This window comes from Megalobrama amblycephala, unplaced genomic scaffold (assembly GCF_018812025.1).
Source record: "Megalobrama amblycephala isolate DHTTF-2021 unplaced genomic scaffold, ASM1881202v1 scaffold480, whole genome shotgun sequence".
In the NCBI taxonomy this organism is placed as follows: Eukaryota; Metazoa; Chordata; class Actinopteri; order Cypriniformes; family Xenocyprididae; genus Megalobrama; species Megalobrama amblycephala.
Genome location: NW_025953402.1, coordinates 73,004 through 99,891, shown reverse-complemented (window position 1 = coordinate 99,891; position 26,888 = coordinate 73,004). Strand labels below are relative to the sequence as shown.

The window sequence follows — 26,888 nt, the reverse complement described above, 5'->3', positions numbered from 1 at the left end:
CCTAAGACGTGGATAACAAAATACAAAACTTTATTTCAACAATAATCAAGCACAAATCTTAAAACATTCCTGCAGGCTGGGCATATTTTATATGGAGATGGATGAAGAAAGAAAAAAAAACAAAGAAAACAAAAACAACCAAAGGGAAACCGAGGCTTACCTAGGGCAGGTAACTAGTGTGATGAGCACACGGCTACAATAATCGCAAAAGATCTTACCACCAGGTGCACAGGTCTCACTACACACACACACACACACACACACACACACACACACACACACACACACACACACTCACGTCAAGCGTGAACACACAGCACTCCGTGACAGAGTCCCACCACCGCACACGAGGGCCAACCAGTGACCTGCCTGAAGCCTCGGTTCCTACAACAAGAAGCAAAAATTAACCCAAAACCTCAAACACAAGAGAAAATAATAATAATAATAATAATAATAATAATAAAAATACTTTAATTGCAGTAACACAAACAGATAGGACTATAAGTATGAGACCAGAAGATCAAGACCTACTGATGAAGGTTAGGAACAGTCTCAATGGGAGATGTTCACTCCCAGTGCCATACTGATATAATCAACAAAACATGAGCAAAATACATATTAAACAACAAAATGAAACAAACAAAAAAAAAAACATACAAATGATTAACACAAATAATCAACAAAATAAACCAAGTAAACAAATGAATAACTGAAAAATAAACTTGAACAACAAAATACACAAAGAGCAATTACAACACATCCAAATAACATCAAATCCAAAGAAAAAAATAAAACAAATGAACCAAACACAAAAGCGCTGACCCAACGAGAAGGACCGATGAACAGCGCGCTATCGCGCCGATGGTGACCTTGAATAGTCGGAGACAGATCACAGAAACAAACGTAAACAAAACAGCAGCATCAAAGAATGTTGCCCCACAGGCTGCACGACGTGCAATGGATCCTAAAATCAGCTATTCTTCCTCAAAAAAAAAAAAAAAAAAGGTAAACATTAAATTACTTACCACGTAAAAATAGTATAGACCTTAGTGATAGTTACACATACCTCCATATTGTCGCTATAGTCACGAGTCAGTCCGCACGCACACTCGGACATCAAACCCACAAAAGGATATAATCACAGCAGGAGCATGTTGAGTGAGAGGGCAGCCGCCAACCAAACACTATGAATGATTTTCGTCGGAAACTACAACCCAAATAAAACCAGTTACCTCAGACACGCATTCTAATGCTCACTAGTTAGCAAACACATACCTGACAGACGGAAAGAGCCAAAAACCGGAATGGGCGGGCCTCGGGCAGTGACGCACAGCGATGCACAGCAGTGAGCAAACACACAATAGTGCTTTAAAAGTCCCCTTTTATATAGCCGTGAAAGTATATGATTGGACAATTCGTGCACTTGTGGCCAATTTAAAGAACGCACACCGTTCATCCCACTACATAAGCATACTTGAAGTTGTTCCAATTTAGCACCCAAAAGTATTCTAAATATACTTAAAGTTGTGATTTTATACAACGTAATTACAACTAAAATATACTTAGCACAAAATTAGTTGTTTCAAAATAGCACACTTTAACTAATCATTAACACACTTGAAATATACTGATAATTAGTCTGGCTGCAAGTATACTTAGCATAATTTTTTTTTCACTAGGGCACCCCCCCGGCTCTTAATGCATCGTGTTTCCTTCTGGAGCATCAGTGAATGTTTGAACCTTTTTTTTAATAGTTGAGTTTGAGTCCCTCAGTCGTCCTCAGTGTGAAAAGACGGATCTCAAAATCATTCAGTCACTGCTGGAAAGGGTTCAAATATACAGAAGATGCTGAAAACTGAAGAATCTGCAGGAGCTGGAGGATTTTTCTGAAGAACAGAGCTCAGTTTAACTGCTCAGGACAAACAAGAGACTCATGAACAACCACCACAAAACACAAAAACAGTCGTAGATGGTTCACACACTTTTGAACGGGGTTATTTTAATAAATTCAGCTTTTTTTTTTTTTTTTTTTGTCTTGTGAACTAAATGCAAACATTTTTTTTTATGTAAAATATCTCACTCAAGACAGTACTAAATAAAAAAAAATAATATGCATTTTGTATGATCCCTCTTATTTTGTCAAATGTTTTCACATTTTCACAGATTCTGTAAGGGGTTCACAAACTTTCAAGTGGCACTGTATATACATATGAAATAAATGACACTGCCCATCTGTTTAGATAATCTCAGGTAGCAGGAAGTGTCTTGCATATTTAATTTTACACAACAGATTTTCGGTGACTTTCAGTAGCCATGTTTAGTTATATTGTGTAGACAAATGCAAACAGCAGTTTACAGTAACTCTCCCTCAGTTTGAGTGGGTGTATGTGCCACTGGATGTTAAATATCAGTTGTCTTGGGCCACTATTTGTCTACACAGAGTTAAAGGTCAGTAGCTGTCCTTTTCTCTGTAGATGAAGATAAGAGTTTGTTTTCAGAAATCACATGTACACTTTTCATTTACTTTAAAGATCTAAGCTGATTTCTTGCATGTGATTGACTACTAAAAATTGAACATACCTTCTCATTTGACTGCAAATAAAATAATTTTGATTATTTAGATTTACATTCTTGAGTATTCCAACATTAAGTTCCTTTAAGTTCAACCTTTAAGTTCAACTTTAAGTTCAACCTGAATTATGTGGTCAGGAGTAAAGAGTAAAGCTTTTGCATGTCTTTACTTGAACTGAGCCCGTTTGTATTTATCAAACTCATCACAAATGAATTTTTGGACAAACTAACAAGCTGCATATTAGCACAGGTTTTTGAACTCCATTGCCTACATGGTTGAATCATTAATCAGATGATCAATACGGATGTTTTGAAGGACCTCCTTTAGCATGAGAGTCCCTTTAAAAGAGACGGTCCAGTTGATCTCATGACCTGGATGATCGCTCGTCATCATGGCTCTGAATATGAGCTGCTGTTGGAAAGGCTCCTTCTGCTCTCTTTCCTCCTCATATGTGTCAATGGACAAAAAAGGCCGTGAGTTTTTAACCATTTCTGCTGAGGAAGGCAGACATGGTTTGTTTTCTAAGTGTGATAAATTATTAGTATACCTTTAGTCATTGTGTCAGATAAGTCTTGATGCTTTCTCCTGTATTTATTAAACTGATCTGTGTTGCACAGTAGAGGTTTGCTGTTTGAAACACAACTTAAGGCATGTATAACATGACTCATAATTGATTCATCATTGATTTTTGCTCCCAGTTTAATTTTTTGTTATATTTCTTATTGTATCTAACTACACAGGCAATATTGTATGATAATTGTGTCTGGACAGATCTTTCATGGTGACGTTTCCTGCTCTGATTGAGTCGGGATCTGAGGCCAAACTGTGTGCAAGTCTTCTCAAGCCCAATGAAAGCCTTGTCATGAACATTCATCTTGTTCATGGAAACCAGAGCACGTTACTGCTGCAGGAGAAAGCAGAGGAAGAGTTTCACCGCTGCTTTAACTTCAAGGTCTGCCATCAACAAAATGTGCCCAAGATGATGACAATATAATCAAATATGTTCGTTTCAGCATAATGCATCTAGTTTTTGTGATGGCAGGTTGTAAATACAGTACATAATTTCTCATCAGGCTCCTCTGGTCGAAGCAGAATCAGTGCAGAATATAAAGGTAGAACTTCACGGAAAGGCTTTCAAGATGACCGAAGAGAGAAAAGTCATGTTCAAGCCTTACCATCCTCCGACCTTTATCCAGACTGATAAACCCATCTATAATCCAGGACAGACAGGTGAGCTGTGAATGCTTCAGACTAAACCTCAGTAAATAATGCTGGTGTCACTAACATCTAATATACATCAAGTAAAGCACGTTATGGTCATGCAGTGAGCTGATGTAGCACCATAGGTCAGAAATTACAAATGTTGCACAAACCAGCAGGTAGTAAAAGAGTATGAAGTACACATGTATTTCACACTTTTAAACAGAAAAGAGGAGCAGAAGAGGGAAGCAGATAAGTTTGAGGAGCTTTGGAAACATGAGAATTGGTCATCTAGTGTGTGTTTGAACAATCGCCTCACATTATTCAGCCTAAATACTGTAATTACAAATATCTGATGAAGTAAATCTCTTGATATCAGTATCTCTATGACTTTATTTTATATGAAATCTAGAGATGCTATAGATCAGGGGTGTCTAACTTAGTTCCTGGAGAGCCACTGCCCTACAGAGCAAAAGACATGTTCACCCAGCAGCAGAATGCAGTTGTCAACCCTGTATTTGGTCCTTAATACGGTTACGTTCACACACATTTCAGTCATTTACAGGAGTGAAATACTGACTGACTGTCCCTTACATAAGAGCTGAAGATGTCAAAAGTGGGTTTTTTTAATACACATTTCTATTTTACAGTAAACTTCAGAGTTGTTTCCATGGATACAAACTTTGCACCCCTTGTTCAGCAGGTCTGATGTGTTTATCTTGCATTGTTGAATACACGTTTAATAAATAAACACATTTTTAGCTTTTAATCTTTAATTACTATTTGCTCTTTTACAGTATAGTAGAGTGGATCTTGAAGTAAGAACACAAAACCGTCTGTGCAGTCATTACAAACACACCTTTCAAATCTGATTCTATTACCTTAGGCTAATTAAACATTTCTTCATTGATAGTCAGGATGTTACTAAATCTCTGCACTGTGGCTTTGGTATTAAACAGGACAGTAAAGGTAACCGGATTGGTCAATGGACAAATGTTTCTTCACCAAGGTGGATTTTGCAGCGTTCTTATGAATTAAACCCCGAGGCCCGTGAAGGCATGTACAAACTGAAGGCTTTTATTAGTGACTGGATGATCTCACATGGTTTTGAGGTGAAAAAGTATGGTAAGTCATAAAAACAAATGATTGCATTGTTGCGTGGGAAGAATTTCAATAATATGTTTGAATATTAATATCTAATTTGACTACTGATTTCTGCCTTCTGACTTCTAGTTTTGCCTAAGTTTGAAGTTACTGTAAAAAGCCCGAATAAATTAAATTTTGAAGAAGAGGAACTGATAATTGAGGTTTGCGGAAAGTGAGTGGTTTATTTTATTTCCTGCATTAAGAGAGCATTGTGTTCGTCCTATTCTTGGCACAATTAAGTTGCTTGATTTAATTGATAATTAAATCAGTTACTTACTGTAACCCCATCCTAATATATCAGATGCTTAACTCAAGCCTGGGCTGTACATCAGTTGCTTGTACCTTTTTCATAGATAGACGTACGGACAGCCCGTAGCTGGTAAATCATGGGTGAAAGTGTGCCGTGATCATTCCCAGTCCCATCATTTTCTTTACCACTTCCATCAATTCACTCCAGTGTGTTTAGAGGAAACCATTGAGGTATATGAGTTGAAACGCAGTAATAGTGCATTGTCTTTCCTCCATTTCTCCAATTAATTAGTCAGTATGCTATGTTTGTGTTCATTCATTATAATTAGATAGAAAAAGACAGGCTGTGCCATCCATACCTTAGATACATCAGTCTTTCTGAACACCACACTAAAGGCTGTCCTGCAGAATTCCCTTCATGTTGAGGCAGTGCTGACGGAAGAAGGAACAGGTGAGCTGTTGGATTTGGTCACATCCCATTACCCACATTTATTGAATTTCTCATTTTTGATGTTTTACTCTTATTTGAAGAAATACTTATTTTGGTGTTTTTACTGTTACTGTACAGAGATCACCATGAGACAATCTAAATTTGTATCTCTTACTTATGAAATTGGTAACGTCACATTTATTGACCTTCCCAAAACATATGAACACGGATCAGTTATAGAAGGAAAAGTAAGTATGTCTCTCTTTAACACCATTGATATGTACAGAATTATTCTGTCATTTATTCCTTCAAAATCTTATTTTCAACAGATCAAACTCTCAAATTTAAAAGGCGCACCAATTCAAAACAAACAGGTTTATCTTATAGAGGATAAAAGTTGGACGAAACTGCTCCTAAATCTCACGACAGACAGCGATGGACTGGCCAGCTTCTCTCTCAATACATCCAGTCTTTCTGAAAAGGATATTGACCTAATTGTAAGAGAGTTTGTGTTCACCTTTCTTTTGTGTTCGATTGCACGAGTTATTTGTGATTCTTTGTTATCCAGGCAAGTGTCTATCAAGGGGGGCGTTTTTATGACCACAACAGGCCTTACATCTCTGCGGATAAAAAAACAGTTCAGCTCCATCCTGTTCCATATCCACACAATCCAACAAGTGAACTGAGTATAGAGAATACTGAGCAGCCATTAAAGTGTGACTCTGAGTTTACAGCCACCATCAAGTATTCCTTTCTTGGAGAGACAGTTGAAGACTTCAAAACTGACATTGTCTATATGGTGAGAATATGTGCAGTATGTTCATTCTTACAGTGATGTTTTTGTTTAACAGTAATAACTGGATGCCTGTTTCAGGTCTTGTCCAGAGGAGTGATCGTTCATCATGGATATGAGAAGGTTGAAGTGAAATCTTCTAATGGAGTAGCAAGAGGCACGGTGTCATTCAAACTGTCTGTTGGTGGATATCTGTCTCCTGTAATGCAGATTCTGGCGTACTGTGTTCTGCCCAGTGAAGATGTTGTTGCTGGTAGCAGAAATTTCGACACTGAAAAGTGTTTCAAAAACAAGGTGTGTATTGTAGCTTTAGAAATGAGCCTCTTTAAAACTGTATTACTGACTCAATTCTAAAATAAAGCCTATTCACTGTATGTCACAGGTGTCTCTGAAGTTTTCTCCTGCTAAAGCAGTTCCTGGTGAGAAAAACACTCTCCAGCTCTCAGCTCAGCCTGGTTCGCTGTGTGGCCTCAGTGCTATAGATCAGAGCATCCTGATCCTGAAGTCTGGAGAACGCCTGGATACTGACAAGGTGCAGATGCCTAAAGATTTAGGGCCCTATTTTAACGATCTAAACGCAAAGTGTAAAGCGCACGGAGCAGGTGCACTCAGGGCGTGTCCAAATCCACTTTTGCTATTTTAACGACGGAAAAACGGTCCGTGCGCCGGGGCGCATTTTTGAAATGGGTTGTCCCTATTCTCTTAATGAGTAATGGGCGTAACGTTCAATAAACCAATCAGAGTGTCATCTCCCATTCCCTTTAAGAGCGAGATGCGCTCGCGCTATAGCGGATTGCTATTTACATGGCGGAATTTGTTGGCGGAAAAGCTGAATGCTTTTCAAGCGAAGAAACCGATTTGCTCGTGCGCGAAATTAAAGCGGGCTTGCAAATGCAGGCTTTCAAATAGCTCCGCGCGATGAGTCAGTTAATATATATGTGTGTGTATTGGCACGATTGTTCAATTAATTAGCCAATTTCGTTCATCATTATAAGTAGTAATAGGCTGAATTGAAAACAGGTAGCCTAATTCTAATACACGCAATGACTATTCATCATTACATTTTTATATTTATGTAGCCTACACAATAATATTCTTTTACACTGTAATCCTTTTGTTTTTAATATTTGGCATGTTTGTGTGATGCGCATCCCTGTGTGTAATAATCAAAGTCAACACGCACTGTGGACGCGCCCAGAGGTGCAGTTTCTACCAACGCGCTCTAACAAAAAAATATTGCGCCATTGACTTGAGACTTTAGACCAGGTTTGAGTTGGTCTATGGCGCAGTCTATTTTCAGCTCCTTAAAATAGCAATGCGCCGGCAATGCGCCTGAACACACCTCTTTTTTTTAGACCAGCACTCCCATGGGCGCACTAACTGGCGCAAATGCATTTACTAATTTAAGGACGTGGCGCTGAATGGGAAAACGCGAACGGCGCCAGACGCAAACTAGCAAACACACTTGCGCTGCGCCTTGCGTTGCATTGCGCCGGGTGTATTATAGGGCCCTTAGTATTGAACTGTGACAGTGTGAATCAGACTTTAGTTATTACTGCTCTGATCCATCAGTGTTTAAACTGACATCCGTTCTCAGCAGATTTAACATTAATCTTCATTCTTTCTCACCAGAATGCATTTAAAGTTTTGTTGGAAAATACATGATTTATTTAGTGTAGAATTTTTAGAAATCATACTGATAGTGTGTGAATGTGGTCCCGTCACAGATCTTCAACCTGCTGCCAGTGCAGTCGAGGTCAGATTTTCCTTACGCTGTTGAAGATGAGCAGGAGCAGGAGTGTCTGCACATGAGACCCCATCAACATGTGCCGACAGGCAAAGCCTATGAATCCTTGAAGGTAACGGGTGCAGTAGATGATGATTAGCAGAGTAAATACTGCACATGCGCCCCCTTGACTATACTGACAATTAAAAGTAATTTGAATTTTCTTGGCTTTTATTGTGGTTCATCTTTTCCATTTGACAGAGTGTGGGATTGAAGATGGCAACAAATTTGGTTGTGCGAGTCCCTCGGTGTCTGTCATACAGTGGCTATACGCTAGGTACATCATGTACTGGTATTACAATTCAAGCTCTAATGTTTAAATATGTATGTGTTAGTAATGAAATATATTTCAAAAAATAAAATTGTGAGACTTGTTCAATTTGTACTCAATTATAGTGATGTGACAAAGGATTTTCTGGGGTTATTAACTTTGAATCAGTTATCGTTGGTAACAAAAACGTCTCGGTTACGTATGTAACCCTCGTTCCCTGAAGGAGGGAACGGAGACGTACGTCAGTAGTGACCGACGAATTGGGATATCGCTTAGAGAGCCCTATCAGCTTCGTGTGAACTAAAACAAGCCAATGGAATTGGCGTGCGATATTTGCATAATGCGCACCGCCCCCGACAGGTGTATATAAATAGGAAGCGGATGCAATCGCACTCTGTTTTTCGCTGAGGAGACAGCTGGTGTCCGCACTACAGCGAGGGTACAGAAACTGTGGCGACGGGATGTACGTCTCCGTTCCCTCCTTCAGGGAACGAGGGTTACATACGTAACCGAGATGTTCCCTTTGAGTCGGTCACGTTCGACGTACGTCAGTAGTGACCGACGAATTGGGATCCCAACTAAAGTGCCACAGTTACGAAACCCCTTCCAGTGCTCAACGCAAGCTCTAACCGCCCATAGCACCGGAGGAGCGGAGAAGGGGGCGAGCTTACGCCGAGGAGTTTACTGCTGTTTTACCTAATACCCACTAAGTAAACTAGACTACACTGGGGAAGCGAACCCGTAGGGGCCGCTGCGGAGGCCACTACCTACCCAACGGGGGAGGAGTTTACGTGGAGAATACACATATGGACTGGCCCGGGGGGCAGTACGCATATGGAGTCCCTGGGATGGCTCCACCTGGGTAGGGGGAGACTCATCTGACAGGTGACAGCAGAGCTGGCTCTGCTAAGGGAAAGACATGGACTCGCCGTAGGGAGTTTTAGACCGTGGATGATTACACATATGGGACCGCTCACGTAGAGGAGTCACGACATATGGACCCCAGCCAACAGACAGCGTCAGCGACGGATGTAGGCCTGGCATCAGACATCTCCGCAATGTCCGAGCCAAAGGGGGAGGCGGAGGAACTCGACAGGGTTCGCCAAGCGGGGAACACAACTGGAGTGAAAAGTATGCACGTATCCGGCCAGAGGGCGGGAATGGCATTGCAAGCCGACACTTAGAGCGGGTACAACACGTCTACCGACTAGTGGATGCGAGTACACGTGAAGATACCGGCTCTACACGTAGGCTATAAAACCTAGCGAACGTGTTAGGTGTCGCCCAGCCCGCAGCTCTACAGATATCTGTCAGCGAGGCGCCATGAGCCAGCGCCCAGGAGGAGGCCACCCCTCTGGTGGAGTGGGCTCTCAACCCGAGCGGGCAAGGCACGCCCTGGGATTCATACGCCAAGGCGATGGCATCCACTATCCAGTGGGCCATCCTCTGCTTGGAGACAGCCTTTCCCTTCTGCTGGCCTCCGTAACAGACAAAGAGCTGATCTGAGGTCCTGAAGCTTCGCGTTCTGTCCACGTACACACGCAGAGCGCGGACGGGACAGAGCAAAGCTAGGGCTGGGTCTGCCTCCTCCGAGGGCAGCGCTTGCAGGTTCACTACCTGATCTCTGAAGGGAGTGGTAGGAACCTTGGGCACGTATCCAGGCCGGGGTCTCAGGATGATTGTACTGGACGGTTTTGCTGCTTCCTCTGTTCAAGGCTTCCCTCTGGACACCATCACCTTCATCTCCCTGGTCACCATCATCTGCACCTCCCTGGACTCCTGCACCTCGCCTCCTCCCGGGTAACTGTCCGCCTCCTGAACCACCTCCTACACCATCGGTACCTTCTCATCTTCGTCTTCCCCTCTCCACGGCGCGAGGACGTGCCTTTCCGGGAGGGGGCGATATGTCACGTGCACTCCGTTTTGGACTTGTTGTTGTTCCATTTCCCACCACCAGTTAGTCACCATGGCAACTGATCACCACCATCATCACACCCAGCTCACCTTCCCAATCACCCTCCTTGTTATCCCGTGTATATATACCCTGTGTTTCTAGTCTTGTGTTGTCCGGTATTGTTCGTACTATGTTGGTGTATGCTCCTGTGGATTCCTGTTTATCTCCTAGTTAAGATTTATTGTGACTCTATCTCCTCGTCGTGTGATTAGTATACCAGCTACTGTAGCAACTTAAAGTTGTGTTTTTATACAACGTAATTACAACTAAAATATACTTAGCACAAAATTAGTTGTTTCAAAATAGCACACTTTAACTAATCATTAACACACTTGAAATATACTGATAATTAGTCTGGCTGCAAGTATACTTAGCATACTTTTTCTTTTTTTCACTAGGGCACCCCCCGGCTCTTAATGCATCGTGTTTCCTTCTGGAGCATCAGTGAATGTTTGAACCTTTTTTAATAGTTGTGTTTGAGTCCCTCTGTTGTCCTCAGTGTGAAAAGACAGATTTCAAAATCATTCAGTAACTGCTGGAAAGGGTTCAAATATACAGAAGATGTTTGAAAACTGAAGAATCTGCAGGATCTGGAGGATTTTTCTGAAGAACAGAGGTCAGTTTTTAACTGCTCAGGACAAACAAGAGACTCATGAACAACCATCACAAAACATAAAAACAGTCATGGATCATCAGGTAACCACACACAGTATTGAGAATCAATGGTTCACAAACCTTTGAACTGGGTCATTTTAATAAATTCAGCTTTTTTTTTTTTTGTCTTGTGAATTATATGTAAACATTTTTTTATGTATAATATCTCACTCAAGACAGTACTAAAAAAAAAAAAATAATAATAATAATATGCATTTTGTATGATCCCTCTTATTTTGTCAAATGTTTTCAGATTTTCACAGATTCTGTAAGGGGTTCACAAACTTTCAAGTGGCACTGTATGTACATATGAAATAAATGACACTGCCCATCTGTTTAGATAATCTCAGGTAGCAGGAAGTGTCTTGCATATTTAATCTTACACAACAGATTTTCGGTGACTTTCAGTAGCCATGTTTAGTTATATTGTGTAGACAAATGCAAACAGCAGTTTACAGTAACTCTCCCTCAGTTTGAGTGGGTGTATGTGCCACTGGATGTTAAATATCAGTTGTCTTGGGCCCACTATTTGTCTACACAGAGTTAAAGGTCAGTAGCTGTCCTTTTCTCTGTAGATGAAGATAAGAGTTTGTTTTTAGAAAATCACATGTACACTTTTATTTACTTTAAAGATCTAAGCTGATTTCTTGCATGTGATTGACTACTAAAAATTGAACATACCTTCTCATTTGACTGCAAATAAAATTATTTTGATTATTTAGATTTACATTCTTGAGTATTCCAACACTGGAACCTTTAAGTTCAACCCTGAATTATGTGGTCAGGAGTAAAGAGTAAAGTTTTTACTTGAACTGAGCCCGTTTGTATTTATCAAACTCATCACAAATGAATTTTTGGACAAACTAACAAACTGCATATTAGCACAGGTTTTTGAACTCCATTGCCTACATGGTTGAATCATTAATCAGATGATCAATACGGATGTTTTGAAGGACCTCCTTTAGCATGAGAGTCCCTTTAAAAGAGACGGTCCAGTTGATCACATGACCTGGATGATCGCTCGTCATCATGGCTCTGAATATGAGCTGCTGTTGGAAAGGGCTCCTTCTGCTCTCTTTCCTCCTGATATGTGTCAATGGACAAACAAGGCCGTGAGTTTTTAACCATTTCTGCTGAGGAAGGCAGACATGTTTTGTTTTCTAAGTGTGATAAATTAGTAGTATACCTTTAGTCATTGTGTCAGATAAGTCTTGATGCTTTCTCCTGTATTTATTAAACTGATCTGTGTTGCACAGTAGAGGTTTGCTGTTTGAAACACAACTTAAGGCATGTATAACATGACTCATAATTGATTCATCATTGATTTTTGCTCCCAGTTAATTTTTTTTTAATTTTTTTTTTTATATATTTCTTATTGTATCTAACTACACAGGCAATATTGTATGATAATTGTGTCTGGACAGATCTTTCATGGTGACATTTCCTGCTGTGATTGAGTCGGGATCTGAGGCCAAACTGTGTGCAAGTCTTCTCAAGCCTAATGAAAGCCTTGTCATGAACATTCATCTTGTTCATGGAAACCAGAGCATGTTACTGCTGCAGGAGAAAGCCGAGGAAGAGTTTCACCGCTGCTTTAACTTCAAGGTCTGCCATCAACAAAATGTGCCAAAGATGATGACAATATAATCAAATATGTTCGTTTCAGCATAATGCATCTAGTTTTTGTGATGGCAGGTTGTAAATACAGTACATAATTTCTCATCAGGCTCCTCTGGTCGAAACAGAATCAGTGCAGAATATAAAGGTAGAACTTCATGGAAAGGCTTTCAAGATGACTGAAGAGAGAAAAGTCATGTTCAAGCCTTACCATCCTCTGACCTTTATCCAGACTGATAAACCCATCTATAATCCAGGACAGACAGGTGAGCTGTGAATGCTTCAAAGACTAAACCTCAGTAAATAATGCTGGTGTCACTGACATCTAATATACATTAAAGGATTAGTCCACTTTTAAATAAACTTTTCCTGATCATTTACTCACCCCCATGTCATCCAAGATGTCCATGTCTTTCTTTCTTCAGTCGAAAAGAAATTAAAGTTTTTGATGAAAACAATCCTGGATTTTTCTCCTTATAGTAGACTTCGATGGGCACCAAACAGCTGAAGGTCAAAATTAGTTTCACTGCTGCTTCAAATTGTTCTACACGATCCCAGATGAGAGATAAGGGTCTAATCTAGTGAAACCATTGGTCATTTTCTGACAAAAATTGAAAATTATATAAGTTTTAACCATGAATGCTCATCTTGAACTAGCTCTCTTCTTCTTCTCCTCTATTAGAATTCCAGCAGTGTAGACACTGCTAAGTGTATTACTGCCCTTCACAGGTCAAAGTTTGAACTAATTTTTATATGCAATATGCTAGTTCAATAGTATATAACAATTAGTTCAAACTTTGACCTGTGGAGGGCAGTAATACACTTAGCAGTGTCTACACTGCTGGAATTCTAATAGAGAAGAAGAAGAGAGCTAGTTCAAGATGAGCATTTAACTCTCTGAGGTCTGAAAACGCGCCGGCGCGTTTTGCAGGTTTTTTTTCACATTGCAGCAAAACAGACTTAAAATACTCCGTCATTTTTTGTCATAGAGACATAAGTAATATATCAATTGAAACTATAGAATATCTTCTTTTATTTGTATACACTCAGAGTAAAAACACAATGTTGTGCTTTTTGTAAAATAAAGAAAACTAACATGATGCGCGATTTCTCCTCTCCCTCTGAACGAAGTCCAATCTGATAGTTCTCAGAAAATGAACTGTAACTTAGTGAATACTAATCACAGAAAAATTACACTTATGTCTAAAAAAACGGTAAGATGTCAGGTTTTAAATCATGTAAGTCAAAACAGAAAACAAACCTTCTGTGTTTATGTAATCTGTATGAAAAGAGAGCCATGTCAGAAGTCCGTGATTCAGCTCATTATCTGCTAATGCGGCCACGCCCACGGAGCCAGCGCTATGGTTTGCAGTGAGCTGATGTAGCACCATAGGTCAAAAATTACAAATGTTGCACAAACCAGCAGATGGTGAAAGAGTATGAAGTACACATGTATTTCACACTTTTAAACAGAAAAGAGGAGCAGAAGAAAAGACAAGGGAAGCAGATAAGTTTGAGGAGCTTTGGAAACATGAGAATTGGTCATCTAGTGTGTGTTTGAACAATCCCCTCACATTATTCAGCCTAAATACTGTAATTACAAATATCTGATGAAGTAAATCTCTTGATATCAGTATCTCTATGACTTTATTTTATATGAAATCTAGAGATGCTATAGATCAGGGGTGTCTAACTTAGTTCCTGGAGAGCCACAGCCTTACAGAGCAAAAGACATGTTCACCTAGCAGCAGAATGCAGTTGTCAACCCTGTATTTGGTCCTTAATACGGTTATGTTCACACACATTTCAGTCATTTACAGGAGTGAAATACTGACTGACTGTCCCTTACATAAGAGCTGAAGATGTCAAAAGTGGAGTTTTCTTTAATACACATTTCTATTTTACAGTAAACTTCAGAGTTGTTTCCATGGATACAAACTTTGCACCCCTTGTTCAGCAGGTCTGATGTGTTTATCTTGCATTGTTGAATACACGTTTAATAAACAACACACATTTTTAGCTCTTAATCTTTAATTACTCTTTGCTCTTTTACAGTATAGTAGAGTGGTTCTTGAGGTAAGAACACAAAACCGTCTGTGCAGTCATTACAAACACACCTTTCAAATCTGATTCTATTACCTTTGCAATTATTGCATTTTCAGTAGGCTAATTAAACATTTCTTCATTGATAGTCAGGATGTTACTAAATATCTGCACTGTGTCTTTGGTGTTAAACAGGACAGTCAAGGTAACCGGATTGGTCAATGGACAAATGTTTCTTCACCAAGGTGGATTTTGCAGCGTTCTTATGAATTAAACCCAGATGCCCGTGAAGGCATGTACAAACTGAAGGCTTTTATTAGTGACTGGATGATCTCACATGGTTTTGAGGTGAAAAAGTATGGTAAGTCATAAATACAATTGTTTGCATTGTTGCGTGGGAAGAATTTCAATAATATGTTTGAATATTAATATCTAATTTGACTACTAATTTCTGCCTTCTGACTTCTAGTTTTGCCTAAGTTTGAAGTTACTGTAAAAAGCCCAGAATAAATTAAATTTTGAAGAAGAGGAACTGATAATTGAGGTTTGCGGAAAGTGAGTGGTTTATTTTATTTCCTGCATTAAGAGAGCATTGTGTTCGTCCATTCTTGGCACAATTAAGTTGCTTGATTTAATTGATAATTAAATCAGTTACTTACTGTAACACCCATCCTAATATATCAGATGCTTAACTCAAGCCTGGGCTGTAGATCAGTTGCTTGTACCTTTTTCACAGATACACGTACGGACAGCCCGTAGCTGGTAAATCATGGGTGAAAGTGTGCCGTGATATGTCCCATCGTTTTCTTTACCACTTCCATCAATTCACTCCACTGTGTTTAGAGGAAACCATTGAGGTATATGAGTTGAAACGCAGTAATAGTGCATTGTCTTTCCTCCATTTCTCCAATTAATGAGTCAGTATGTTTGTGTTCATTCATTATAATTAGATAAAAAAGACAGGCTGTGCCATCCATACCTTAGATACATCAGTCTTTCTGAACACCACACTAAAGGCTGTCCTGCAGAATTCCCTTCATGTTGAGGCAGTGCTGACGGAAGAAGGAACAGGTGAGCTGTTGGATTTGGTCACATCTCATTACCCACATTTATTGAATTTCTCATTTTTGATGTTTTACTCTTATGTAAAGAAATACTTATTTTGGTGTTTTTACTGTTACTGTACAGAGATCACCATGAGACAATATAAATTTGTATCTCTTACTTATGAAATTGGTAAACGTCACATTTATTGACCTTCCCAAAACATATGAACATGGATCAGTTATAGAAGGAAAAGTAAGTATGTCTCTCTTTAACACCATTGATATGTACAGAATTATTCTGTCATTTATTCCTTCAAAATCTTATTTTCAACAGATCAAACTGTCAAATTTAAAAGGCGCACCAATTCAAAACAAACAGGTTTATCTTATAGAGGATAAACAGTTGGACTTCGAAACTGCTCCTAAATCTCACGACAGACAGCGATGGACTGGCCAGCTTCTCTCTCAATACATCCAGTCTTTCTGAACAGGATATTGACCTAATTGTAAGAGAGTTTGTGTTCACTTTTCTTTTGTGTTCGATTGCACGAGTTATTTGTGATTCTTTGTTATCCAGGCAAGTGTCTATCAAAGGGGGCGTTTTTATGACCACAACAGGCCTCACATCTCTGCAGATAAAAAAACAGTTCAGCTCCTCCATCCTGTTGCATATCCTGTTCCATATCCACACAATCCAACAAGTGAACTGATTATAGAGAATACTAAGCAGCCATTAAAGTGTGACTCTGAGTTTACAGCCACCATCAAGTATTCGTTTCTTGGAGAGACAGTTGAAGACTTCAAAACTGACATTGTCTATATGGTGAGAACATGCGCAGTATGTTCATTCTTACAGTGATGTTTTTGTTTAACAGTGATAACTGGATGCCTGTTTCAGGTCTTGTCCAGAGGAGTGATCGTTCATCATGGATATGAGAAGGTTGAAGTGAAATCTTCTAATGGAGTAGCAAGAGGCACGGTGTCATTCAAACTGTCTGTTGGTGGATATCTGTCTCCTGTAATGCAGATTCTGGCGTACTGTGTTCTGCCCAGTGAAGATGTTGTTGCTGGTAGCAGAAATTTCGACACTGAAAAGTGTTTCAAAAACAAGGTGTGTATTGTAGCTTTAGAAATGAGCCTCTTTAAAACTGTATTACTGACTCAATTCTAAAATAAAGCCTATTCACTGTATGTCACAGGTGTCTCTGCAGTTTTCTCCTGCTAAAGCAGTTCCTGGTGAGAAAAACACTCTCCAGCTCTCAGCTCAGCCTGGTTCGCTGTGTGGCCTCAGTGCTATAGATCAGAGCATCCTGATCCTGAAGTCAGGAGAACGCCTGGATACTGACAAGGTGCAGATGCCTAAAGATTTAGGGCCCTATTTTAACGATCTAAACGCAAAGTGTAAAGCGCACGGCGCAGGTGCACTCAGGGCGTGTCCAAATCCACTTTTGCTATTTTAACGACGGAAAAACGGTCCGTGCGCTGGGGCGCATTTTTGAAATGGGTTGTCCCTATTCTCTTAATGAGTAATGGGTGTAACGTTCAATAAACCAATCAGAGTGTCATCTCCCATTCCCTTTAAGAGCGAGATGCGCTCACGCTATAGCGGATTGCTATTTACATGGCGGAATTTGTTGGCGGAAAAGCTGAACGCTTTTCAAAACCGAAACCGATCTGCTCGTGCGCGAAGTTAAAGCGGGCCTGCAAATGCAGGCTTTCAAATAGCTCCGCGCAATGAGTCAGTTAATATATATGTGTGTGTATTGGCACGATTGTTCAATTAATTAGCCAATTTCGTTCATCATTATAAGTAGTAATAGGCTGAATTGAAAACAGGTAGCCTAATTCTAATACACGCAATGACTATTCATCATTACATTTTTATATTTATGTAGCCTACACAATAATATTCTTTTACACTGTAATCCTTTTGTTTTTAATATTTGGCATGTTTGTGTGATGCGCATCCCTGTGTGTAATAAGCAAAGTCAACGCGCACTGTGGACGCGCCCAGAGGCGCAGTTTCTACCAACGCGCTCTAACAAAAAAATATTGCGCCATTGACTTTAGACTTTAGACCAGGTTTGAGTTGATCTATGGCGTAGTCTATTTTCAGCTCCTTAAAATAGCAATGCGCCTGAACACACCTCTTTTTTTAGACCAGCACGCCCATGGGCGCACTAACTGGCGCAAATGCATTTACTAATTTAAGGACGTGGCGCTGAATGGGAAAACGCGAACGGCGCCGGACGCAAACTAGCAAACACACTTGCGCTGCGCCTTGCGTTGCATTGCGCCGGGTGTATTATAGGGCCCTTAGTATTGAACTGTGACAGTGTGAATCAGACTTTAGTTATTACTGCTCTGATCCATCAGTGTTTAAACTGACATCCGTTCTCAGCAGATTTAACATTAATCTTCATTCTTTCTCACCAGAATGCATTTAAAGTTTTGTTGGAAAATACATGATTTATTTAGTGTAGAATTTTTAGAAATCATACTGATAGTGTGTGAATGTGGTCCCGTCACAGATCTTCAACCTGCTGCCAGTGCAATCGAGGTCAGATTTTCCTTACGCTGTTGAAGATGAGCAGGAGCAGGAGTGTCTGCACGTCAGACCCCGTCGACATGTGCCGACAGACAAAGCCTATGAAACCTTAAAGGTAACGGGTGCAGTAGATGATGATTAGCAGAGTAAATACTGCACATGCGCCCCCTTGACTATACTGACAATTAAAAGTAATTTGAATTTTCTTGGCTTTTATTGTGGTTCATCTTTTCCATTTGACAGAGAGTGGGATTGAAGATGGCAACAAATTTGGTTGTGCGATTCCCTCGGTGTCTGTCATACAGAGGCTTGATGTTTCACCCACTCCTTATAGGTACATCATGTACTGGTATTACAATTCAAGCTCTGATGTTTAAATATGTATGTGTTAGTAATGAAATATATTTCAAAAAATAAAATTGTGAGACTTGTTCAATTTGTGCTCAATTATAGTGATGTGACAAAGGATTTTCTGGGGTTATTAACTTTGAATCAGTTATCGTTGGTAACAAAAACCTAACTATTTAACTTTTGTAAAATAAAATCAACACATTAACTTTGGCAGCCCTAAAATCTAAATAAACTGAAACTAGAAAACTTTGATAACACTAAAATAATTCAGTATATGAAAATAAAATAATGTATATTAGAAAGATGATCCAACTTCCATTTGCTGTTCATATATGACTGATATAGACTGGGTTATTTTGAGGTGCTGTTCAAATACATAAAATATAAAACTATAAAATATCACTTTTTTTTTTCCATCGATAGCTTCTGCTGCAGAGCCTCCAGGAGGGTCTTTTTCATTGCAAACTGATTTTGGTGCTGGTTATTTTATAACCACTGACAGTTATTCTCCAGTAGTTACGGTTCGCTCCGTCTTTCCAGAAACCTGGATCTGGGAACTTGTTGAAGTGGGGTATGTGAAGCTTAATCAGTATATTTAACATCACATTTATCTTATTACTCATCTTTAATACATCATCTCCCATCACGACCACAGGACAGAAAATACATTGCTTGCTTTGCAGATTCTGAATCAGTTTTTTTAATCATCTGTGTGTTGAAACAATGGCAGAATCAAATATGCCTATTGTTGTATTTCCTCCACAGGGACTCTGGATCAGCTCAGATTCCTGTCACGGTTCCTGACACCATCACTTCTTGGGAGACGGAGGCCTTCTGTCTGTCCTCCAAAGGTCTGGGTCTGGCTCCTCCTGCTCAGCTGACAGTTTTCCAGCCCTTCTTCCTGGAGCTCTCTCTGCCTTACTCCATCATCCGTGGGGAGATCTTTGAGCTGAAGGCCACTGTCTTTAACTATCTGTCCAAGTGCATCATGGTGAGATTTCAGACTCAGTCTAATCAAATCATATCCAATATGCCACTAATCATGTGTGGTTGATTGACAGGTTAAAGTGACTCCAGCTCCTTCATCAGACTACACTCTCAAAGCCTCCTCTGATGATCAGTATTCATCCTGTCTATGTGCTGCTGGAAGAAAAACCTTTAAATGGATCCTCAGTCCTTCTGTTCTTGGTGAGTTTTCCAGTCTGAATCGTTGTTTCTCAGTGTTTGTGTCTGCTGCATCTTCACGTACATGTCTTGTGCTGCAGGAGTCTTGAATATCACTGTCAGTGCGGAGGCAGAGGTGTCCCAGACTGTGTGTGACAATGAGATTGTGACCGTCCCAGAGAGAGGACGCATTGACACGGTCACACGAAGTCTGCTTGTACAGGTCAGCGCACATCAAACAGCTTTAATGCTGCTTCTGTCAGTATGATGTGTTGATGTGATTGTTTTATGCTGCAGGCGGAAGGAACTGAAAAGACTGAGACTCACAGCTGGTTACTGTGTCCAAAGGGTAAGTCCACAGACTCTATTTAACATCATAGCGTTACTCTGCTGATCATCGCTGATATGTGTTTCTGCCTCTTCACAGGTGACACTCTCTCAGAGGAAGTGGCTCTGACCCTCCCTAAAGATGTGATAGAGGGATCAGTCAGATCCTCTGTTTCAGTCATTGGTAACATTTACAAATACAAGCAGAAATTAGGAGATTGGGTTTGGATTATAAAATGTAGTGAGTTTTATTTGGGTATGGTTTCTAGGAGACATATTGGGTCGGGCGCTGAGGAATCTTCACGGATTATTACGGATGCCGTACGGCTGTGGAGAACAAAACATGGCTGTTCTTTCTCCCAATATTTACATACTGCAGTATCTGGAGAACACGGAGCAGCTCACCTCAGCCATCCGAGAGACAGCCACAGGCTTCCTGAAGAGCGGTGAGAGACATAAACCATGTCAAGAAAATACTAAGAATAAAAAAATACTGAGATTGTGTTTTTTTATATACCAAATTACACATTTTTAACACACCTGAATGTCATTCAGTAAAGTTAAATTATCAGACACATTGATTGAGTCAACCCAAACAAACTGTTGAAGTGTTAATCATCATCACACTAAACAGGATACCAGAGACAAATGAACTACAGGCATTTTGATGGATCATACAGCACATTTGGTAATGGTGATGGGAATACATGGTAAATATATTTTCACTATTTCTTTTGTTAATCTTCAGTAACAAACCTAAGAAGATGGTACAAAAACACATTTAAAAATGTGTCTCTCAGTTCAAATGATTTGTGTTTAGATTTGTGATGAATAGAATGATTTATTGAATTGAATTATATCTTCCACACCATCAGGTCGACTGCCTTTGTGCTGAGGTCCTTTGGCAGAGCACAGAAATACATATTTATCGATCCAAACATTATTCAGAGTGCAAAGGAATGGTTAATAAACAGACGGGATTCAGACGGCTGTTTTCTCCAACAGGGAAGACTGTTCAACAACAGAATGAAGGTCTGTTAACATCTATAAAACTATAAAACAGGCCACCTAGAAATGGCCTGGTAACTATCTAGAAAACCTGGAATCTATAAGACCATTTAGGGCCCTATTTTAATGATCTAAGCGCATGGTCTGAAGCGCACGGCACAAGTGCAGTTAAGGCGTGTCCGAATCCACTTTTGCCAGTTTAATGATGGGAAACATGATCAGTGCGCCTGGCGCATGGTCTAACCCCTATTCTCTTAATGAGTAATTTGTGTTTAATACAGTAGTCAACATTTGAAGTGGATCAAAACCTTTCATTAAAGTTGTCGTAAAACCAAAATGCAATACCTGTTCTTGTCCTATGACAACTATTAACTTTTTTGATCCCCTTCAAATGTTGACTATTATATTTGGCATGTTTGTGTGCTGCTGCGCATGTCTGTGTGTGTAATAAGCAGAAGCATATAGGCACATATTACTAATGTAAAGGGGTAAACCTCCTCTGATCTCAAGAGATGCTCTAGCGACTGATGCTGGAGGTTGCAGCCTTCAGCCTCCTTGTTAGAGCGTCCGACTCCCACGCTGGAGACCCAGGCAAACAGGTATGGCAGAGAGCAGGCAGAATCGTAGTCAAAGAACAGGCTATGGGTCAGGGCTGGCAGATAACAATCGTAAATCCAAAGCAGAGCAAATAGTCCAAAGGGCAGGCAGTGTATGATAGTGCCCAGAGACTTTCTCAAGCCAACATCAAAGTTTGTCTAGATACACTTTCCTTTAATAGTTTCAGTGTGTTGCTTTATTTATCCTTTATTTCCCATATATTGCAGGGTGGAGTCAATGATGAGGCAACCATGACTGCCTACATTACTGCATCATTGCTTGAACTGGAAACTCCAGTCACAGTAAGTTCATCTACAGGAAACACAGTATAAACTAGGGCTGCACAATATATCACGATTTATTGCAAATTTTATCGCACGCAATTTGGCAAAGGCTGCGATTATTTTATGTGCAGCTTGTCAGAGCTGTACGGCTCTGTGATCAGTAGTAAATGCTTCTCCATCTGAAAGCCAGAGGGCGCTCTTGTGCAGAAACTACAACTATGTCCTGCTGCGGTAGTAGATAACACGCGTCATTCCAGGAAATCCTGTATTATCGCTGCTGTAGCTGAATAAACAGAAGATTGAAACGCTTTGATTAAACATGACTAATAAACACATGACTGCCTTATTCTGTGTAAGAAGCCACATCATATCACATGCTCAACTGACGTTATGGAGTGAGTTTGGAGGAAAAACGTGTTATTAAATGTTGTCTTTTGTTGGACAAGATGTTAATAAATGCTTCTCATGTCTTGAAAGATGTTTGACGCGTGTTTCTTTTTCAAATGTACGTTATAAGCGTCTCAAACTCACAGTGCTTTCAGATGGATTAGCATTTGGAGCCATACTTCATTGACAAGCTGCGCATAAAAAAATTATTGCAGCGTTTGCGATTTCATAATCGCACTATGAATCGCGTTTAAGCACTAAATCAATGTTATTTTTCGTATGGTGCAATAAAACTTGCTGCCCTAGTATAAACTCATAGAAAAATGACACTCACAGTGTTTGTTTCTTTTCGTTTTTTGTCACAGGATCCTGTCATCAGTGAAGGTTTGTCATGCTTGAGGTCTGTCATTGCAGATGTCAGAAACACTTACACCACTGCTCTGCTCGCCTACACTTTCAGTCTGGCTAGAGACACGCTCACTCGACAGCAGCTTTTCAAGAAACTGGAGGAAGTTGCTATTTCAGACGGTAAGAGGTTTGTTTCTGATGACTTTGTTGTCTTTTATGACTGCACTATTATATATGTGTGTCTTTTGTCCTTAAGGGTCTCTCCTCCACTGGTCTCAGTCTGCATCTGCTGATGACTCCGAGTCTCTGGCAGTGGAGATCAGCTCATATGTGCTGCTAGCCGTTCTCACTGCAGATTCAGTCACCACAGCTGATCTTGGCTATGCTGACAGGATTGTCAGGTGGCTTGTGAAGCAGCAGAATGCCAATGGAGGATTCTCCTCCACACAGGTTACTCAACCATCTCCACTCAAACACACTGTTACTGAATGTGCTGGTGTGAATGAGTAAAAGTGACATTACTGAACACATTTATTTCCCAGGACACAGTGGTGGCTCTTCAGGCTCTGTCTTTGTACGCCACAAAAGTGTTCAGCTCTGACAGCTCCAGCACAGTGACTGTACAGTCAGCAGGAGACACTCACCACTTTGATGTCAATCAGGACAACAAGTTACTGTACCAGGAGAAGCAGCTGCAGAACGTTCCAGCCAAATACAGCATTGAAGTGAAGGGCTCGACCTGTGTGTCTGTGCAGGTCTGTAGTGTGTTCAGCTTCATTTACTCATACTCACTTTCTTTCTTGTGTGGTTATTCTGCTGTGAGATGATTTATGAATGTGTATTTGTTTGTGTTGACTCTCTCAGATGGCCCAGTTCTACAACATTCCCACTCCTACTGAAGCTAAAACATTGAGCATTGATGCTAAGATTGAGGGAAATTGCAAAACATTGCGACAAAATTTCATTTTGAAGTTCACTGTCAAGTAAGAACATTTGTGTTCATCAAAAGACAAGAACATGATTAGAACTTAATATTTACTGACAAATAAATCTTTACTGAATATTTTGGTAACACTTTAATTTGATGGTTCCTTTTGAACCTTCTATTGACTGTAAGTATCTTTGCAACAACATCGTCCCATCATTTCCGGGGTTCCTTGAGGTTCGTGTCTCGGCCCTGTTTTGTTCCTTATATATGCTCCCTCTGGGATTAATCTGTCAAAAACATGGCGTGGCGTACCATTGTTATGCAGATGATACCCAGTTGTATTTTCCTCTAAAATCTAAAGACAACTCAAAATTGTCAGTTTTGCTTGACTGTCTGGACCAGAGGTCGGCAACCCGCGGCTCTTTAGCACACCCCTAGTGGCTCCCTGGAGCTTTTTCAAAAATGTATGAAAATGGAAAAAGATGGTAAAAAGATATTTTTTGTTTTCATATGGTTTCTGTAGGAGGACAAACATGACACAAACATTCTTAACGTTTTCCAATGCTGTAAAAATGTGTATAATAAATATTAAATTTAAACATTTCTGTCAACGAAGATTTGCGTCATAGCCTGCGACACACGTTTCAGCACGGCGCAATAGAGGGTATGAATCGACATCGCTTTCCCGCTGGAACGCGCTCCCTCAGCTGGACTGAGTGGCAAAAGAACCTGTTGCATGACTGGATTTAATGTGGGAAACTGCGAAAACGCGAGTAAAACAAACAAATTACACTAAAGGTTGGACTCGAAAGTGTTTCTTACAACTTGTCAAATAAACCTAATCCATGGATATTGACATGTAGCCAGGAGTTGTGTTTCCTGACATTTATATGTGCCTTATTTGACGCCAGGGAAATACATAAAGCAAATCTGCCTGTGAATATTTTATATAACTACAATATAGGTAGGTTTAAATCCACATAATCACTTATATCAATGTTATATATATCGTCATATTGTCCAGCCCTAAAACATATAGTTTTATAGTATAGTTTTTGTCAGTGTTTATTTTAAAACACACAATTATGCAGAATATAAGATGGAAAATATTTAATTGATGATTTGTCAACATAATATATAACAATACAATACATATGGAATGTTTTTACCTCAAAATCCAACAATTTGACACAAAATGATAACTGCAAATCCATGTTTCTCTGCCTGGAGTCGAGCTTTTTCTGTGAATTGCACCGATCCATTTGCTTCTTTTTTCTGTAGCTTTCAGCAGTTTTTAAATATATTCCTCGGGAATACCTCATTATGTATTTGTAGCCTACTTAGTCATTTTGATAGTAGGCTAATATAGCTAATATACACTTACAGCCTGTGTTGCCTTAATATAAGGCTTATATAAGGCTTTTCATTTTTTGCGGCTCCAGACAGATTTGTTTTTTGTTTTTTTGGTCCAATATGGCTCTTTGAACATTTTGGGTTGCCGACCCCTGGTCTGGACGAAATAAATCTGTGGATGGCATCAAGTTTCCTTCAGCTGAACGAGTCTAAATATGAAGTGGTGATTTTTGGCCCATCAAAGCTTTCACTTGATCTAATGTTAATACTCAGGTTAGGAACCGTGGTGTTATTTTCGATTTGTGATTGTCTTGTTAATTTGTTCTTGCTTATTTGTAAATTTATATGAGGCATTTAAGAACCATACCTTTTCATTTTCTCTTTTCCAGATATGATGGTATTCAGGAAAGGACTAACATGGCCATTGTGGATATTAAACTCTTATCTGGATTCACAGCTGAGACATCACAGCTTGGAAGTTCTTCCAGAATATACAAATCTCTTGTGGAAAGAATCGATTCTAAAAAAGGTCATGTCATAGTTTATTTGAAGGAGGTGAGAGAACAGCAACATTCATATGACTTTATTTCATTAGATTGATTCATCAACATATTATCTGTAATGTCCATGACTGATGAGTTTGTTTCCTCCTGCAGATCCCACAAAACATTCCAATGAATTACCAGATACAAATAAAACGGGTTCATACAGTGAAGAATCTCAAGCCAGCTGTGGTCAAAGTGTATGATTACTACCTAACAAGTAAGATTTAATATGCCAGCTTTTAATGTTTTGATCATGTGACGCACATTGTTTATTCAGAGTTTTTCCCTGTACAGGTTTCCATTGTTGTATGAATGTGAACATCTTCCTTTTCTTTCAGGTGACCAGTCAGAGGGAGAGTACTCCTTCCACTGTTAATGAAGTGCATCAGCCATGACAAAGATGTTTGAAAACTCTAAAGTTTAAAATCATTATGTTCATTCTTTATCCTGGACAAAATTATTTCCAATAGCCCAAATTTGAACAAACCCCCAAATCAGTTTTTGGCCAACTTGACTAATGAATTCTCAATGCATATGATTAATAAAAGTGATGAAAACAAGTTATGGTGAGCTGGTTGAATTGTTGAATGTGTAGTAGCTACATGATATGGCAACATTTCAGAATCCAATGAGATTATTATGGCGACATCTTGTGAATTTTCTGACACACTTTAGATTAGGGTCTATTAACTACGACTTTTGCCTCATAAACTTCTAATCACTGCTTATTAATAGTTAGTAAGATAGTTAAGTTTAGGTATTCGGTAGGATTATGGGATGTAGAATATGGTCATGCAGAATAAGGCATTAATATGTGCTTTATAGGTACTAATAAACAGCCAATATTCTAGTCATATGCATCATAATAAGCAACTAGTTAATAGTGAGAATTAGACCCTAAACTAAAGTGTTACCATTTTTTTTTAATCTTATCTCAGCTCTGCTTTTTTATCTTGTCGTGACACACTGTAAGAGGGCAATTTATATCCATTAGGTCCTCATGCTGTTGAATATTTATTTTGTCCTTCATTATTAAATGAACAGCATCAACAAACAACAACCAAATTATGAAAAATATGAACAAAAATCAATTTCACAAATCACTTCATTGAGAGGTCAGAAACTTCACTCATCCAATCACACCCTTATTTCTAAAAAAAAAAAAAAACTAAACTAACTCACAATAGTATATCAGAAAATTTGCCAAACCTTGAGCTTTTCCTGCCTGTGTGTCGCACCTACCGATCTGCATATCTATCCCAGTGTTAAACTGTATTTTTAGTAACA

General features: G+C 39.5%; 1 protein-coding gene across 1 annotated transcript; it reads left to right on the top strand.

Moving 5' to 3' along the window:
- Positions 1 to 2,963: 2,963 nt before the first annotated feature.
- LOC125261757 (pregnancy zone protein-like) lies at positions 2,964 to 26,161 on the top strand. The gene is given in 54 exon segments (XM_048180322.1): positions 2,964 to 2,994; positions 2,997 to 3,045; positions 3,344 to 3,524; positions 3,646 to 3,802; positions 4,423 to 4,475; positions 4,570 to 4,590; positions 4,732 to 4,897; positions 5,006 to 5,090; positions 5,272 to 5,398; positions 5,501 to 5,618; positions 5,736 to 5,845; positions 5,927 to 6,094; positions 6,166 to 6,396; positions 6,472 to 6,684; positions 6,773 to 6,922; positions 8,118 to 8,249; positions 8,378 to 8,453; positions 10,163 to 10,247; positions 12,072 to 12,167; positions 12,480 to 12,660; positions 12,782 to 12,938; positions 14,580 to 14,632; positions 14,728 to 14,748; positions 14,911 to 15,076; positions 15,185 to 15,219; positions 15,221 to 15,270; positions 15,452 to 15,572; positions 15,666 to 15,786; positions 15,904 to 15,956; positions 15,958 to 16,014; positions 16,096 to 16,155; positions 16,157 to 16,267; positions 16,339 to 16,584; positions 16,660 to 16,872; positions 16,961 to 17,110; positions 18,293 to 18,424; positions 18,553 to 18,643; positions 19,084 to 19,231; positions 19,426 to 19,651; positions 19,722 to 19,848; positions 19,926 to 20,047; positions 20,122 to 20,173; positions 20,252 to 20,335; positions 20,421 to 20,597; positions 20,786 to 20,861; positions 21,027 to 21,183; positions 21,984 to 22,058; positions 22,793 to 22,955; positions 23,032 to 23,225; positions 23,318 to 23,530; positions 23,640 to 23,758; positions 25,446 to 25,611; positions 25,713 to 25,818; positions 25,940 to 26,161. Coding segments are annotated over 54 exon segments (6,510 nt in total). The 3' UTR covers positions 25,978 to 26,161.
- The last annotated feature ends 727 nt before the right edge of the window (positions 26,162 to 26,888 follow it).